Source organism: Aquarana catesbeiana, linkage group LG06, assembly GCF_042186555.1.
Source record: "Aquarana catesbeiana isolate 2022-GZ linkage group LG06, ASM4218655v1, whole genome shotgun sequence".
NCBI lineage: Eukaryota > Metazoa > Chordata > Amphibia > Anura > Ranidae > Aquarana > Aquarana catesbeiana.
In genome coordinates, this window is record NC_133329.1 from 343,462,814 (window position 1) to 343,475,971 (window position 13,158).

General features: G+C 38.0%; 1 protein-coding gene across 5 annotated transcripts in view; it reads right to left on the reverse strand.

The window, feature by feature from the left end:
- The window catches only part of LOC141147023 (sodium channel protein type 2 subunit alpha), a 323,489-nt gene that overhangs the window by 60,711 nt on the left and 249,620 nt on the right, over nt 1-13,158 (reverse strand). For all 5 annotated transcript variants that reach the window (XM_073633969.1, XM_073633971.1, XM_073633967.1 and 2 more), the window contains 3 exons: nt 7,912-8,047; nt 6,296-6,450; nt 516-689 (listed from right to left, as the gene is read on the reverse strand). In XM_073633969.1, the coding sequence (XP_073490070.1) occupies nt 516-689; nt 6,296-6,450; nt 7,912-8,047 (465 nt within the window). The remainder of the gene's footprint in view (nt 1-515; nt 690-6,295; nt 6,451-7,911; nt 8,048-13,158) is intronic.

Consider the following 13,158-nt stretch of genomic DNA (forward strand, 5'->3'; position numbering starts at 1 on the left):
ATATCAAACAGAGCCTAAGATGGCAGCTTTCTTGGCTGTAAAGGGTAAGTGGGTTTAGTTCCGCTTTAAGGCAGGCTCTGCACCATTGCGTACAAGGTAGCACATGTTAAAACCCACATTTTAACATTTGTTACTGTAACCCATAACAATGTGCTGTATATGTGCATCATTGTGTTGTGCCACTCATCTGCCCTTTAGCACACCACAATGTACAGATGTGCATTCACTGTGTGTTGTAGTGCATTACATTGCCAAAAACAGTGCAGGTGGGTTTTATTTGTGTTCCGGCTCACTGGAGACCTATTCAAAATGAATGGGCTAATTAAGGACTACGGGCATCAGTGCAAGAAAAAAATATGCATTTCACAACATCCATAGATGCGAATACAGCCTAAATGATCACATTCACATATAATATGTTAGCCCAATTAATAAAGTAAAATTATAAACAAGAATACAATGTCGCATTATTGATACAAAACGTGTGCGTAAAAAAAAAAGTATAAAATACCTACATCAACAATCAGGAAGTCCAACCAGCACCAGGCATTGGTGAAATATTTTGCAAATCCATAGGCCACCCATTTCAGAAGCATTTCAAGGATAAAGATGTACGTGAAGACTTTATCAGCATATTCCAGCATGGTTTTAATTGTTTTCCTTTGTTCTATGTAGATATCTTCAAAAGCCTGCCGGGTGGAAGTTTGAATGTATCAATTATTCAGGTTTGTTATCCAATCACCAACTCAAATTATTGAACAACTTGTCTTTATTTACCACAGCAAACACAATGAATGTATTAGAGGGTTTAAAAAGGTCTAAGTAATACAGATTCAACAATTTTTTATAGAGGAAGCTGATTTATAAAAATTAAGGTTTGCCCATAGCAGCTAATGAGGTTGCATCTGACATTTAGTCTGCTCGATTAGAAAATAAAATACATCTACAGGTTATGGTGGATGAGAAATTTTATTCAATTTCTCCTACAAGCTTTCAAATGTGCCTGATGTGAAATCAGGTGTCCTACTCTAATTTTATAGGCAAAGACTCTTTTCTTTCTAACTTAGTATTACGTTTTATTTAACCGTTCATCCAATGCTATGTACAAATAAGTAAAATCAGCCTGTTGAAAAGAATTGCTCCTAATACTCAATGCTGGCATTGAATTAATTGATTTTTTTTATATGAATCAACTAAGGCACAGTGCCATAGGGTGGTAGCAGATGATCAATATTTAGTCTGTGTGATCATACAACTAAAGTTGCAAGCAATCTATTGCCTCCATTGGAACATATGAGAGGCAATAACAGCAAACAGAAGTGCAATGTAAGTCACAAAGTTAAAGCAGACCTTCACCCCAAAAGGCAATGTGTTTGCACCAGGCTCCAGCACCCTCATTCTCCCATAACTGGATATTTTTGTAACTGCTTCTTTATTTTTTGTGCTTCAGGGCAGCACTTTCTCCTTTCTCACCTATCCTTCGGGACCCAAAAGAGGCTTTCAGCATCTCTGTGCATGAACAGGTTTCCCTGCACACAAGTGTAAGAAAGGCACAGTCAAGAAGATCAGGGAACTCTGTCTTGCCTGTGCATGCACGCAGACCTTGGTGCGCACACAGTTGTGCCACAGGACTCTGCCAGGTACCAAAGGCCAGGAAAAGCCCTTCGGTGCATCCATCATGCACATGCTGGGCAATCAAAAATTGTGACTCCAACAAGGGGGGGGGGGGGCACAGTGCACAGGATTAAACTTCCTCCCTAAGTAATCAATCTCAGGACAATAGCACATACTCCAAATCAGTCGCATCACAAACAATCTCTGCAATGTCTTTTTACCTTTTTGATTTATGCATTTTTTTCTCACCAGTGGAGGGGGTTAAGATTAGGAGACTTTAAGTAATCAATCTTAGGACAATAACACATGCTCCAAATGAGTCACATCGCAAACAAAACAAAGATCACTTTCAGTGGCTATTATCAGGCATACAAGAAATTGCATGATTACTCAACTAATTTCATAATGTTTAAAATAATTACCCATTTGCATCCAGTCTTAGTGTGGCTGTAACTCTTGCCTAGCAAATCTGGGTTTGAATCCCACCAGCAACAATGTATGCATTGCATTTGTTCTCTTGTGCTTGCATGATAGGTTAAAGATGAACAACATGAAGGTATAGTGTTCTCCAGTGTTTGAAGGAACGTTCTTACAAAAGGGAAGAGCAAAGGGATATAACCGTATCAGTGTGCTGCTGCTCCTCCGTTGTCCAATTACAGAATGGTGTGGGTCCTGGACCAGGCTATAATACTTAACTGCAGAGCACACTGCAGGGTGGTTTAGTACCTGTCTGTGTTTTCTAGTAAGGTTGCGTTGATCAAAAGGCTGTCAAGTGAAAAGTCCACATTTTTACATATTTACCTATGAATGTTCACCTGGACTTCAGCTTTAACCACCTCAATACAGGGCACTTTCACCCCCTTCCTGCCCAAGCCATTTTTCAGTTTTCAGCGCTGTCGCATTTTGAATGACAATTGCGCGGTCATGCTACACTGCACCCTAATGAAATTTTTATCATTTTTTCCCCACAAATAGAGCTTTCTTTTGGTGGTATTTGATCACCTCTGCGGTTTTTATTTATTGCGCTATAAACAAAAGAAGAGGGACAATTTTGAAAAAACACAATATTTTTTACTTTTTGCTATAATAAATATCCAATTTTTTTTTTTTTTTAACAATTTTTTTCCTCAATTTAGGCCGATACGTATTCTTCTACATATTTTTGGTAAAAAAAAATCGCGATAAGCGTATATTGATTGGTTTGCGCAAAAGTTATAGCGTCTACAAAATAGGGGATAGATTTATAGCATTTTTATTTATTTATTTATTTTTTACTAGTAATGGCGGCGATCTGCGATTTTTATTGAGACTGCGATATTGAGGCGGACATATCGGACACTTTTGACACATTTTTGGGACCATTCACATTTATACAGCGATCCATGTTATAAAATTGCATTGATTACTGTGTAAATGTGACTGGCAGGGAAGGGGTTAAACACTAGGGAGCGATCGAGGGGTTAATGTATGACCTAGGGAGGTGATTCTAACTGTGGGGGGAAGGGACTGACTGGGGGAGGTGACCGATCGGTGTCCCTATGTACAAGGGACACGCCATCGGTCTCCTCTCCTCTCTGACAGGATGTGGATCTGTGTTTACATGCACAGATCCACGGTCCTGCTCTGTTACCCGGCAATCGCGGGTGCCAGGTGGACATTGCGGCCGCCGGGCACGCGCACCGGGTCCCGAGCGACGCAGCGGGTACGCGCGCGTGCCGCCCCCTAGTGGCTCGGGAGGGGGATCACGTCATATGACGTCCGCCCAGAATAAGCGAAGCCTCGTCCCGCCGTCATATGACGGTGGGCGGTGGCTTAGTGGTTAAATGGTGGCAATTTCCTGCTGTAATATGATCATTTTGATACATTTTTGATCGCTATGTTGAAGATCCATGATGTGCTGGCCATATATGCTTTGACCAGTTTTAAATGGTGTCTGACCAACCTGACCCTACAGTATGATTGTATAAACTGTGGTATTATACTTTAAGTTCCTTAACCATTTCCCACCCAGTCTATAGTCAATTGACAGCCGGGCGGGTGCTTTCCCATCCTGACTGGACATCATACAATGTCCTGTCAGGAAGCACTGATCGTGCGGCCACGGGGCACAGCAGGACACATGACAGTTGTATATAATGGATGGCTTCCTTTAATGCCATCCATTGTTTACAATTGTGTTGCTAGCTGTAATTGGTCAATTTGATCACATGGTACAGACAGGGCCAATCACAGCCCATCTGTACTAAGTGATTAGCTTTGACCAATCACAGCTAATCATAACAAAACAAACGGAATGATTCCATTTCATTCAGTAAAATGCTTGCTTATAGCAATGTAATTCACTGATATAAGCAATCATATGTGTAAAAAAAATTTAAAAAATCCTGATCACTTCCCCAGAGTAATACAATGTTATTATGGTAACAATATATTGCTCTGGTCACAGTGTGCTAAAAGAAAAATCTAAAAAAAAAAAAAAATGTAATAAAAAAATTGTAACAGTTTGTTTTTTTGGACTGTCACCAGTCAGTGTCCCGCCACACCAGTTATATGATGATGATGTACTGCACTGGTGACAGTATGTAAGAAAGAAAAAATTAAACAGCAGTGATTGATGTATATGTTTCTCTGTATTTAATAAGTCACTGTTTAATAGGTTAGCTCTTTGTAGGAAATACATGTTATCTGGCAATTGTCTAAACAATTTAGAAATTTGACCTGTTTACGCATTTGCTCACCTCCAGTGGAAATGAGAATCCATGTGAGGCTACTAATTGCTGGCATAAGCCTGCAAACACCAGCTTTAATTAATCCCTTTAGAGCAGATACTGTCTGAATGTTGTGATATAAACTAAAATTTAGGGCCTGCAGTAGGAAGTGGAATGAATTCACACATTGTAATGATAACGTAAACCAGTAATGTGATGGTGTTTCTAGAATGTCTGTCATGCGTATCTGTGACTGGTGCCATAATAATGGTCATAGTCTTGACAGATGCTTTGAAAATGGCATTATATTCTGCCAGATTTTTTTCTTTTATGGGCACCCAGAAGGTTTGTGCCATACCTACCTGTCATCAGTTAAAAAAAAAAAAGAAGAAGAGCAACAAGCAAATCCCAACCAATGGGAAAATGTCTTAAATTTATTAAGAATAACTGTGGTATCTTACCCCTAAGATGAATGGCCCAAGGGTGTATAATTGTACGAGGGGTATAATACGAGGGGTTTTATTCCGTCATATTAAATGCCTAAATATACTATTAATCCTAGTAAAAATCTGTAAAGATATCCAGATCGGAGCATTATATAAGATACAAAAGCTGAGTCATCCATATCATATATCAGATATCCTATATCTGAAGCCTTCTTAAAGCGGTTGTATACCCCACTGCTATTTTTACCTACAGGTAAGTCTATAGTAAGGCTTACCTGTAGGTTAAACAAATATCTTCTAAATCTGCACAGCTTAGGAAATATTCATCCTGCATGCAGCCGCTGACATTAGCGACCAATGCGTTCTGAAGGTCCGGCATATCGTACCGGAACTTTAGAGCTTTCTGCCGGAACTGAAGGCTCCCATGCGTATGCGCAGGAGTGACGTCATCACGGCTCCAGCCACTCACAGTTCCGGAGCCCGTGAACCCAAAAGAAACACTGGGGAACATGTCAGCCCCCACAGGGGTAACCAGGCGCTGCTGCGGGGGCTTCGTTTTAAGGTAAGTATTTTATAATGTGCTAGTTTGCGATGCATACTAGCACATTATGCCATTGTCTTGCGGGTTTTTGTTTTTTTTTCTCATCGGTTTACTACCGCTTTAAAGTGTATCTATAGCCAATATTTTTTTTTTTGGATAGAGTGGGGAAGGACAGGAAGTGAGCAGATATCTACATAACAGTAACAGAAACAGAAGAAAACAGTTTTTTTTAATGTAAGCATTGGAATGCTGCAACCCCTGCCAGTTTTTTTTATGCATACACTTTAAGGCTCTCATAGGCATGAAACAGAAGTCAACATCCACAAAGTGTTCTAATCGCTGTGTATGTGTTTTTTTTTTAAATACAGTTTTTTTTAATGCACATCCAAATATTAACAATAAATTATAAATTATAGATGTATCAGCAAGTAGTACAAGAAAAAGCACATCCTCCATGGAGGAGTCACTTGGAAGTTCCAAGTGGGGGTGAAGGAGATGTGACCCTCAGTACCCTCATTAGGATATTACAGTGTGAATGAATTTAAAGGTCCTGGGTGGTTCGAAGACCAGAAAACTAGACTCAGGGAGAGGAAAAGAGAAAGACAAATAGTGGAATAGGAGGGTAAAATAAGGCTGGGGGGATAAAACAAGTGAGGGAGGTTGAGTGGGGATTAGGGCCTTGGCCCAAATGGAAAAGCTCCTCCATTTTAGCCACTCTAGCCAGTCTTTAGAACCAATCTTTGAGTGTGGGTGCTGAGCTGTTTGACATTGAACCAGGATACACATCCCAGGTACATTGCCCATAAGCATGACCAGAGATTTCAAATAGAGTTTCTGGGGTGGGGCTGTATGGTGTAAGACGTGCTAACCACTAAGATACTGTGCTGCCTTTTTTCATTAAATGATAATAGCTGTTTTAGGGAGCCAAAAAACAACAATAATAATAATAATAAAACTGAATGTTAAAAGTCAAAGGATTCCCTTACCAGTGCTCCACTACTAAGAAGAATCATGAAGATAATGAAGGTTTCAAACCAGTTGTGTTCAACAATTGTGTAGCAGGTTTTCCTGAATGTCCACCAAATCTTGCCATTATTTTCATCGATGTTCACAGTGCAAATTGGAAACCTTTTTACACATCCTATTATAAGAGATTAAATAAAAAAATATTTTTAGCATCTTGACTAGATGTTCGGCCTTATATAACTGCCATTATTTGTATAGTTTTTGCATCTAAGGTTGATATTGAAACAGCTTTTGGACATTCTTATTCCTTTCCTGTAGAGGGGTCAGAGGCAACAGATTAGGTGAAGTTCTACAACATGGATAATTGCAAATAGTCATTCTTAATATGCATTTGTGGTTTTGTAACAACTGAAGGCAGGAAATGCAGGTACTGTAGTTTTTTGTACGTTTATAAAGACTGTGATGTTACATGTACTGACTGTTATATAAATAACATTTTTGAATATCAGACACTAAACAATGCCTGCAAATAATTTTCAGGTTCACAGACTCTTTCCATTGTGTCCAGGAAGCCCTTAATTCTGGACAGACTGGGGTTGATTTACTAAAACTGGAGAGTGCAAACTTTGGCAGCTGTGCCTGGTAGCAAATCAGCTTCTAACTTCAGAACCTTGAAAATGTCTCCATGTGTCCTAAATCCCCCTGAAAAATAGTTGTGCATCTCCTGTGCTTAGGCACTCCTGTGACTTAAAGCCCAAATCCAAGAATTTAATACAATTCACCCTTACAGTGACCCCCCCCCCCCTCCCCACTGCAAGGGTTGAATGCTTGTTAAATGTACTACTGCCTGTGATGGCTAGTCTCATTAAATTTGAAGACTTGGTGAAGTCACTGCTAGGCTTCTTCCTGGAACATACTTGTAGGACCTGTAGTGCAAGGATCTAACTACATATGCTTCATCTATTCTGTGAATCTGTTCTTTCTGAACCTTTCCTGCTGATTCTTGAATATTCCCCTACCAGTCCTGAACAGTAATCAACAGAGAACTTCTGACATGAGCAAAGGCTTGCTACTCTACCAAGATGGCCAACTCGACACAGAAACACTGTACAGATTGAGGTCAAAGACATTAATATAGAAAAGATTAGACACAGGAAGCCTATAGGAAATACTTATGACTAATCCTTTGTCTGCTGCTTGCCTTTTTGGGCATGGATTCCACTGTTCAAGCCTTTGTTAGGTAGCATGCGATTTTAACAAATAACAAATTACAAATGTATTGATGTCTGAAGCAACTTTAAAACCTTTTGACTGTAGTTCCACTTTAATCATAATTGCTGCAAGAACCAAATGCATTATCCATCTGCCCTACCTACCTTGTAGTCAGTAATATGTTTACTTCTGAACCATAGGTGTGCTTTAACACAGGCATCAGACAAAGTAAAAATATGGCATCAGGTAATTAAAAATTACAAAGGTCTTCCCCTGCAAAATTTACAAGTCAATATATTTTTCTTTGCACTACATGTGTTTTTTGAATTTACAAGTATATTGAAAAGTTTCTCATTATATAATCTTGCTGTGTAGGCCAACTGCCAAGTAAGAAGGCTTTAATGAGCAATGTTCTCCCACTCACCTTCTGTGAAGCAGGCATCTGGCTCCAAAGCTTCCTCCGGTTCAATATCCACTAGCTCCCCTTCTCCTTCCACAACTACCCCAGGGGGCCTGATATCCACTGTGCTACCTTCAGATGAGCTGGTCATGTTCAGCTTCTGCAAATAAATACCCCCCCGCCATAAGAAAATATTAATAAACCGGTAGATCAAGAATCATGAATGTTGTATAAATTTCCTATATTTTTGCTAATGAGTGGCATTTGGTTTGTTAGTTAAAGTCTAAAGTCTTATATGTTTATTTTAGAACAAGCCATGACTGATCTGTTTTATATTTTGTGATTTAGCTATGAAATGTAAGCTTAAGCATTTAGTCTTAATTTAAAAGGATTTATTACACCTCCAGGCTTAGAATAAAGAAGGTGGTTCGGGACCATTTTAATAATAATAATAATAAAAAAAGGGCATAGTCCTGGATCTGCCAGGACCAAGACATGGCACTCTTAGTAACTAAGCCTAAAAAGTAAAGCTTTTTTTGCAGAGTTCTTATAGCAACACATCTAGATTTTAGATGGCAGAAAGTACAACAAATTACTACTACTATTAAAAATACTTCCTTAGAGGCACATAGACATTCATACTCCCATTCTACAGGTGTACATGATAATGTGCAGCAATGACTTGTAGCATCACTACAGAGAGAATAATCAGTCCAGAAAGAACAGAGAGAACAATGGGCTGTCAGCTAAAAAATATCAGCTTGATGGCTTTTTCACTCCAATAGAGGTCTTCCAAGTTGCTGCATTGGACCTCATAGATTGTTTACCTCATCATTAGATCCCTTATTGGGAAATGATCACCAAAATGAGAAGCATTAACATTTTCCAAAAACATTCTTGTACATTTACTAAGTTATTTTTAAAGATTTATTAATTATTTTGCTTAAATAATCATTTTAATCAATAATTATTACTAGCCATCTTCTTGATGTGTAATGTCCTTCAATTTCAATATAACTTTAAATTTACTTGCAATATTATTTAATATGTATTGTATGTGTTTAGTAGCTATAGAAAAAAATATACATACTGTATATATTGTGGGATTTCATAAAAGTGACTAGCTAATTTTGCCTTTGCCCTTTGCTCCGTGAAAACCTTAAAGTGGCTCATAAATGCATTCTAACCAAACAGTAACAAATTATCCTAATAGTTTTAGGTGCTAAATGTCATCTTCCTCTGTTGTTTAAAAACGCATATTAACATTTAAAGTGTTATCATAAAAGAAAATGCAAAAGACCAGTTTTCAAGCAATTGCATTCATCTGTCAATGCACCCCATTTTCACTGTGCATTTTCAAACTACTTTTCAACCCGATATTCATACTTATTGATGGGACTCCAACAACTAATTGAAATGAGTAAAGCTCAGGATTTATTTGTTGTTTTTTATATTAATTTTTAAAATGCTTTTCCAATGTGCTTCTTTTTTCTATAATTTTTGTGTAGATTCAATTTACCCGAAACAAGTATGAGTAACGTTTAATTTCATAGTAGTTTCTTGTTTTGGTAGCATACACAATCCGCATTCTCTGATCTGGTGTAATGTTATTACTGTATCATGTATAACATCATCAATGGCTGTGCTGATAAGTAGCAAATGTACACAGGGAATGATGGAAGCAGTAATAACTATATAGTATAAATTCACAAAATTTGGCAATGCAGAAAACATGAACACATATTAATGTTTGTATTAACAGTAAAAGATTAAGAAAAAATATTTTAAAGCTGAACTCCAGATACTCTACAAATACACAAATAAAATACATATATGGGAGTGGTTTCCCCTGCCAAAGGGTTTGTGTTACGTGATAAATATGATACATTTAACAAAATATAATTTATTATAATTTGTTTATCCAAACAGCAAGAAGTTTTGAAAAGGATGTATGCACACCAAAAGTTGTGGGTTCTTTACACACAACAAATGTGTGAATTGGTAAATCAGTATATTTCATATTTATTGGCGGGGCGTTGCTAGGTCTACAAAAGATCTGGGGCAAGAGCCCATAGCAACATAGTAAAGAAAGTCGTACGCTTGGGCGGGCATACACATGTATATAATATATGCGTGTGTGTGTGTATATATCCCCAGAGAGCCCCCCTTACATTAGGATCCCCAGAGAACCTCCCCCTTGCATCAGGGTTCTCAGAGAGCCTCCCCCTTGCATCAGGGTTCCCAGAGAGCCCCCCCTTTAAATCAGGGTCCCCAGAGAGCCTCCCCCTTACATCAGGGTCCCCAGAGAGACTGCCACTTAGCTCAGGGTCCCCAGAGAGCCTCCCACCTGCATCAGGGTCCCCAGAGATACCCCTTCTTACATCAGGGTCCCCAGAGAGCCTCCCCTCCCCTTGGGGACCCCTGCAGAGACTCGGGGCTATGGGCCCCAGATTCGGGGCTATAGCTCCAAAAGCCACCCCCTAGAGACGCCACTGTTTATTGGTATACAAATTTTATTGTTATACTGTTTAAAAACAAAAAATATATAAAACAATTGTTGAAAAATTTGTTACATGAATCTATGAATACAGTGTTTTTTAATTGAAGTGATTGAATTTACACTAAATGAATTTCATGACTGTATTAATGTTAATAATTTGTAACTGTATGTGTTTAAAAGAGAATAACAAACACAAACATGTTTTATGTCAAATATTCAAAATTGAAATAATTGCAACTGTAATAGTAAACTGTATGGTTTTATAACTTTTTTAAAAAAAATAGTAGAACTAAATGCTTCCATCATTTACCCTGATATAAAAAAAACCCTCCCAAAATGCTGTAGCCAAAGCAAAGGTTATAATAAATTTAAAGGTTAAAAAGAAAATTGAACAGGAAAGAGTTTGCTCCACCGTTTCCCTAAACCAATGAAAAGAAAGACAAATTGGGTCAAGTGCCGAATGACAATAATATGATAATCCGTTGTACAATAGTGAGATATTAATACAATAGTTCTTTGTTCAATTAAGCATAATTAAGTAAGAGATAATTAAATCATCTAGTACAACAGCCAAATCAGTGATTAGCAGATTAACATGCTTGTGAAGGAGGTGGAGGCTATCCCCTCTTCAGAACCAATGAAAACCAGCATGAATGCCAATTTTCTTTTTTTTATTTAACTGTAACATTATTTGTCAATAAGATAGTTCAGTGCATCATTTTTTTTTGTATTACATGACACATGCTTAACTATCAGTTGTTAAAATACATAAATAAAAAAGTAAAGAAAATAAATAAACAAAATATTTTGATTATTGCAAAACAGTTTTTGAATAGGAAAAACCAACAGAGTTTACAAACTGAACAACAAAATATTCTCTCTTTTACTTTTAATTATTAAAAAAAAATCATAAACACAAATATGATCAATAGGACGTTGGCTACATTAACTGTATTTATTGACAGCTGTTTAAAAGGTTATGAAGGCCTAACATATTGAGTGTAATGAAAAAAGAAAACACAGGGATTGCCTTCTATAAAACACAATTTAATAAGTTATAAGTATATTGGTCCAGATTAAAGAACTATAACTAAAAAATCTTTAGAAATATTGGACCATAGATCTCAATGCTATGCAAAAACATTTAAAATACAAAACAGCGGTCTCTCTACAAAGGTTAAACATGCCCCCTGCTGATTCAGCTCTGCAATCAGCAAAGCTCATGCTCCCTGTTAGGCCTCATTCACACTGGGGATTTTAATCTATGTCTAATGCAGGGCTGTGTTTATTGGCCCGGGGATGCACAGGTGTTGCATGCATTCCCATGCCGGTAGTTTTATGGCTGTCCAGCTCTTTCCCGACCACTGCATCTCAAAGGCCAACAATGTGTCTGCCGGCACGGAGGTGTACGCAACACCTGTGCATCCCTGAGCTGGTATAATATGACCCTGCACATGGCGTGGATTAAATTGCCCCGTGTGAACAAGACCTAATTGGAGAGGTCTAGCTTCGACCGGGGGTATGTGGGACCTTTTACACACAGAAAGCAAGGGTCCTTTTCTTCATGGGAATGGGTTTTCTACTCTGTAGTTGCTTTCTAAAGCAAAGAAACTAAGACTTTGCACACATTTTGACACAACTGGAGTGAATTTAGCTTATTTAACAAATTTTCTTTTGAAAACCAGAACATTTGTGCGTTTTTTGATCCGATGGTGCCACCATTGATTTCGAAATTTGACCAAGAAAGCCTTCAATTTCACCTCATGTTGCTACAGAAAAGAATTTTTGTGGCTGGGAATCTTCTTTTCTTGCACATGCGCATTTCTTTTTCGATTACATTTCTCGCACGATTCTCCCATCATTGATTAGAAAATCGGTCGTTTTTCAAAAATTTTCCAACATGTCCGATTACTCAAATTCGATGGCCGCGCGAAAATCGGCTGTTGCTGCAGCCCACTAATGGTGCGAAATACGAACAAAAATTCTTAGATAAGATTTTCAAAAGAAAATTTTTTCGAAATTCGACCCGTGTATGGCCTGCCTAAGAACACTGATAAACTTATAGCAACTGATGCCATTTAAATTGTAATATATAACCAAATATGTTTTGTATAAGGATCACTTCTAAAGCCAGCCATAGATGGATCAAATTTGATCCATTTATGGGCAGGCTTAGAGTACCCAGGTCGGTCCATCGATCGACTTGGGTTCAACCAGCATGTCAGATTTTTAGCACGCGATTATTGACAGTGACTATAGCAGCTAGCAGTAATCATTGGAGGAACACAATAGCTCAGCGGGAGGGATCCCCCCATCAACACTGACATAATCTTTGACATGCTTAAGAAGATGATAGTGTATCTAGCATGTATATCTTTCAAGCTGCCATTGTAATGTTTACCTGAAAGAAATTTTTGGATTTGCCACTTTGCATGCGTCTTGATCCTCAGTTTGATTACTAAAATTCATACACAGATCTCTTGCAACTATATGATTACTATGCAATTTGGTCAGCATTTTCACTGAACAACTGCTGAAATAAAATCTTTGGGCCACACACTGTATCCTATCAACTAAACTCTAAAAAGAGTATATATCTATATATACAAAGTGTATACTATAAGTATGTTTTTAAATATATTCACATTCTGGTCTCTTTAACTTGTTTATACAAAAATAATTTAATAACTTCCTGGCCCTCCTGCCAGGACCTGTTGTGATCTTCTTTGTGACTTGGCCAACATTATGCACACAAGCCTTTAGCACCCTCC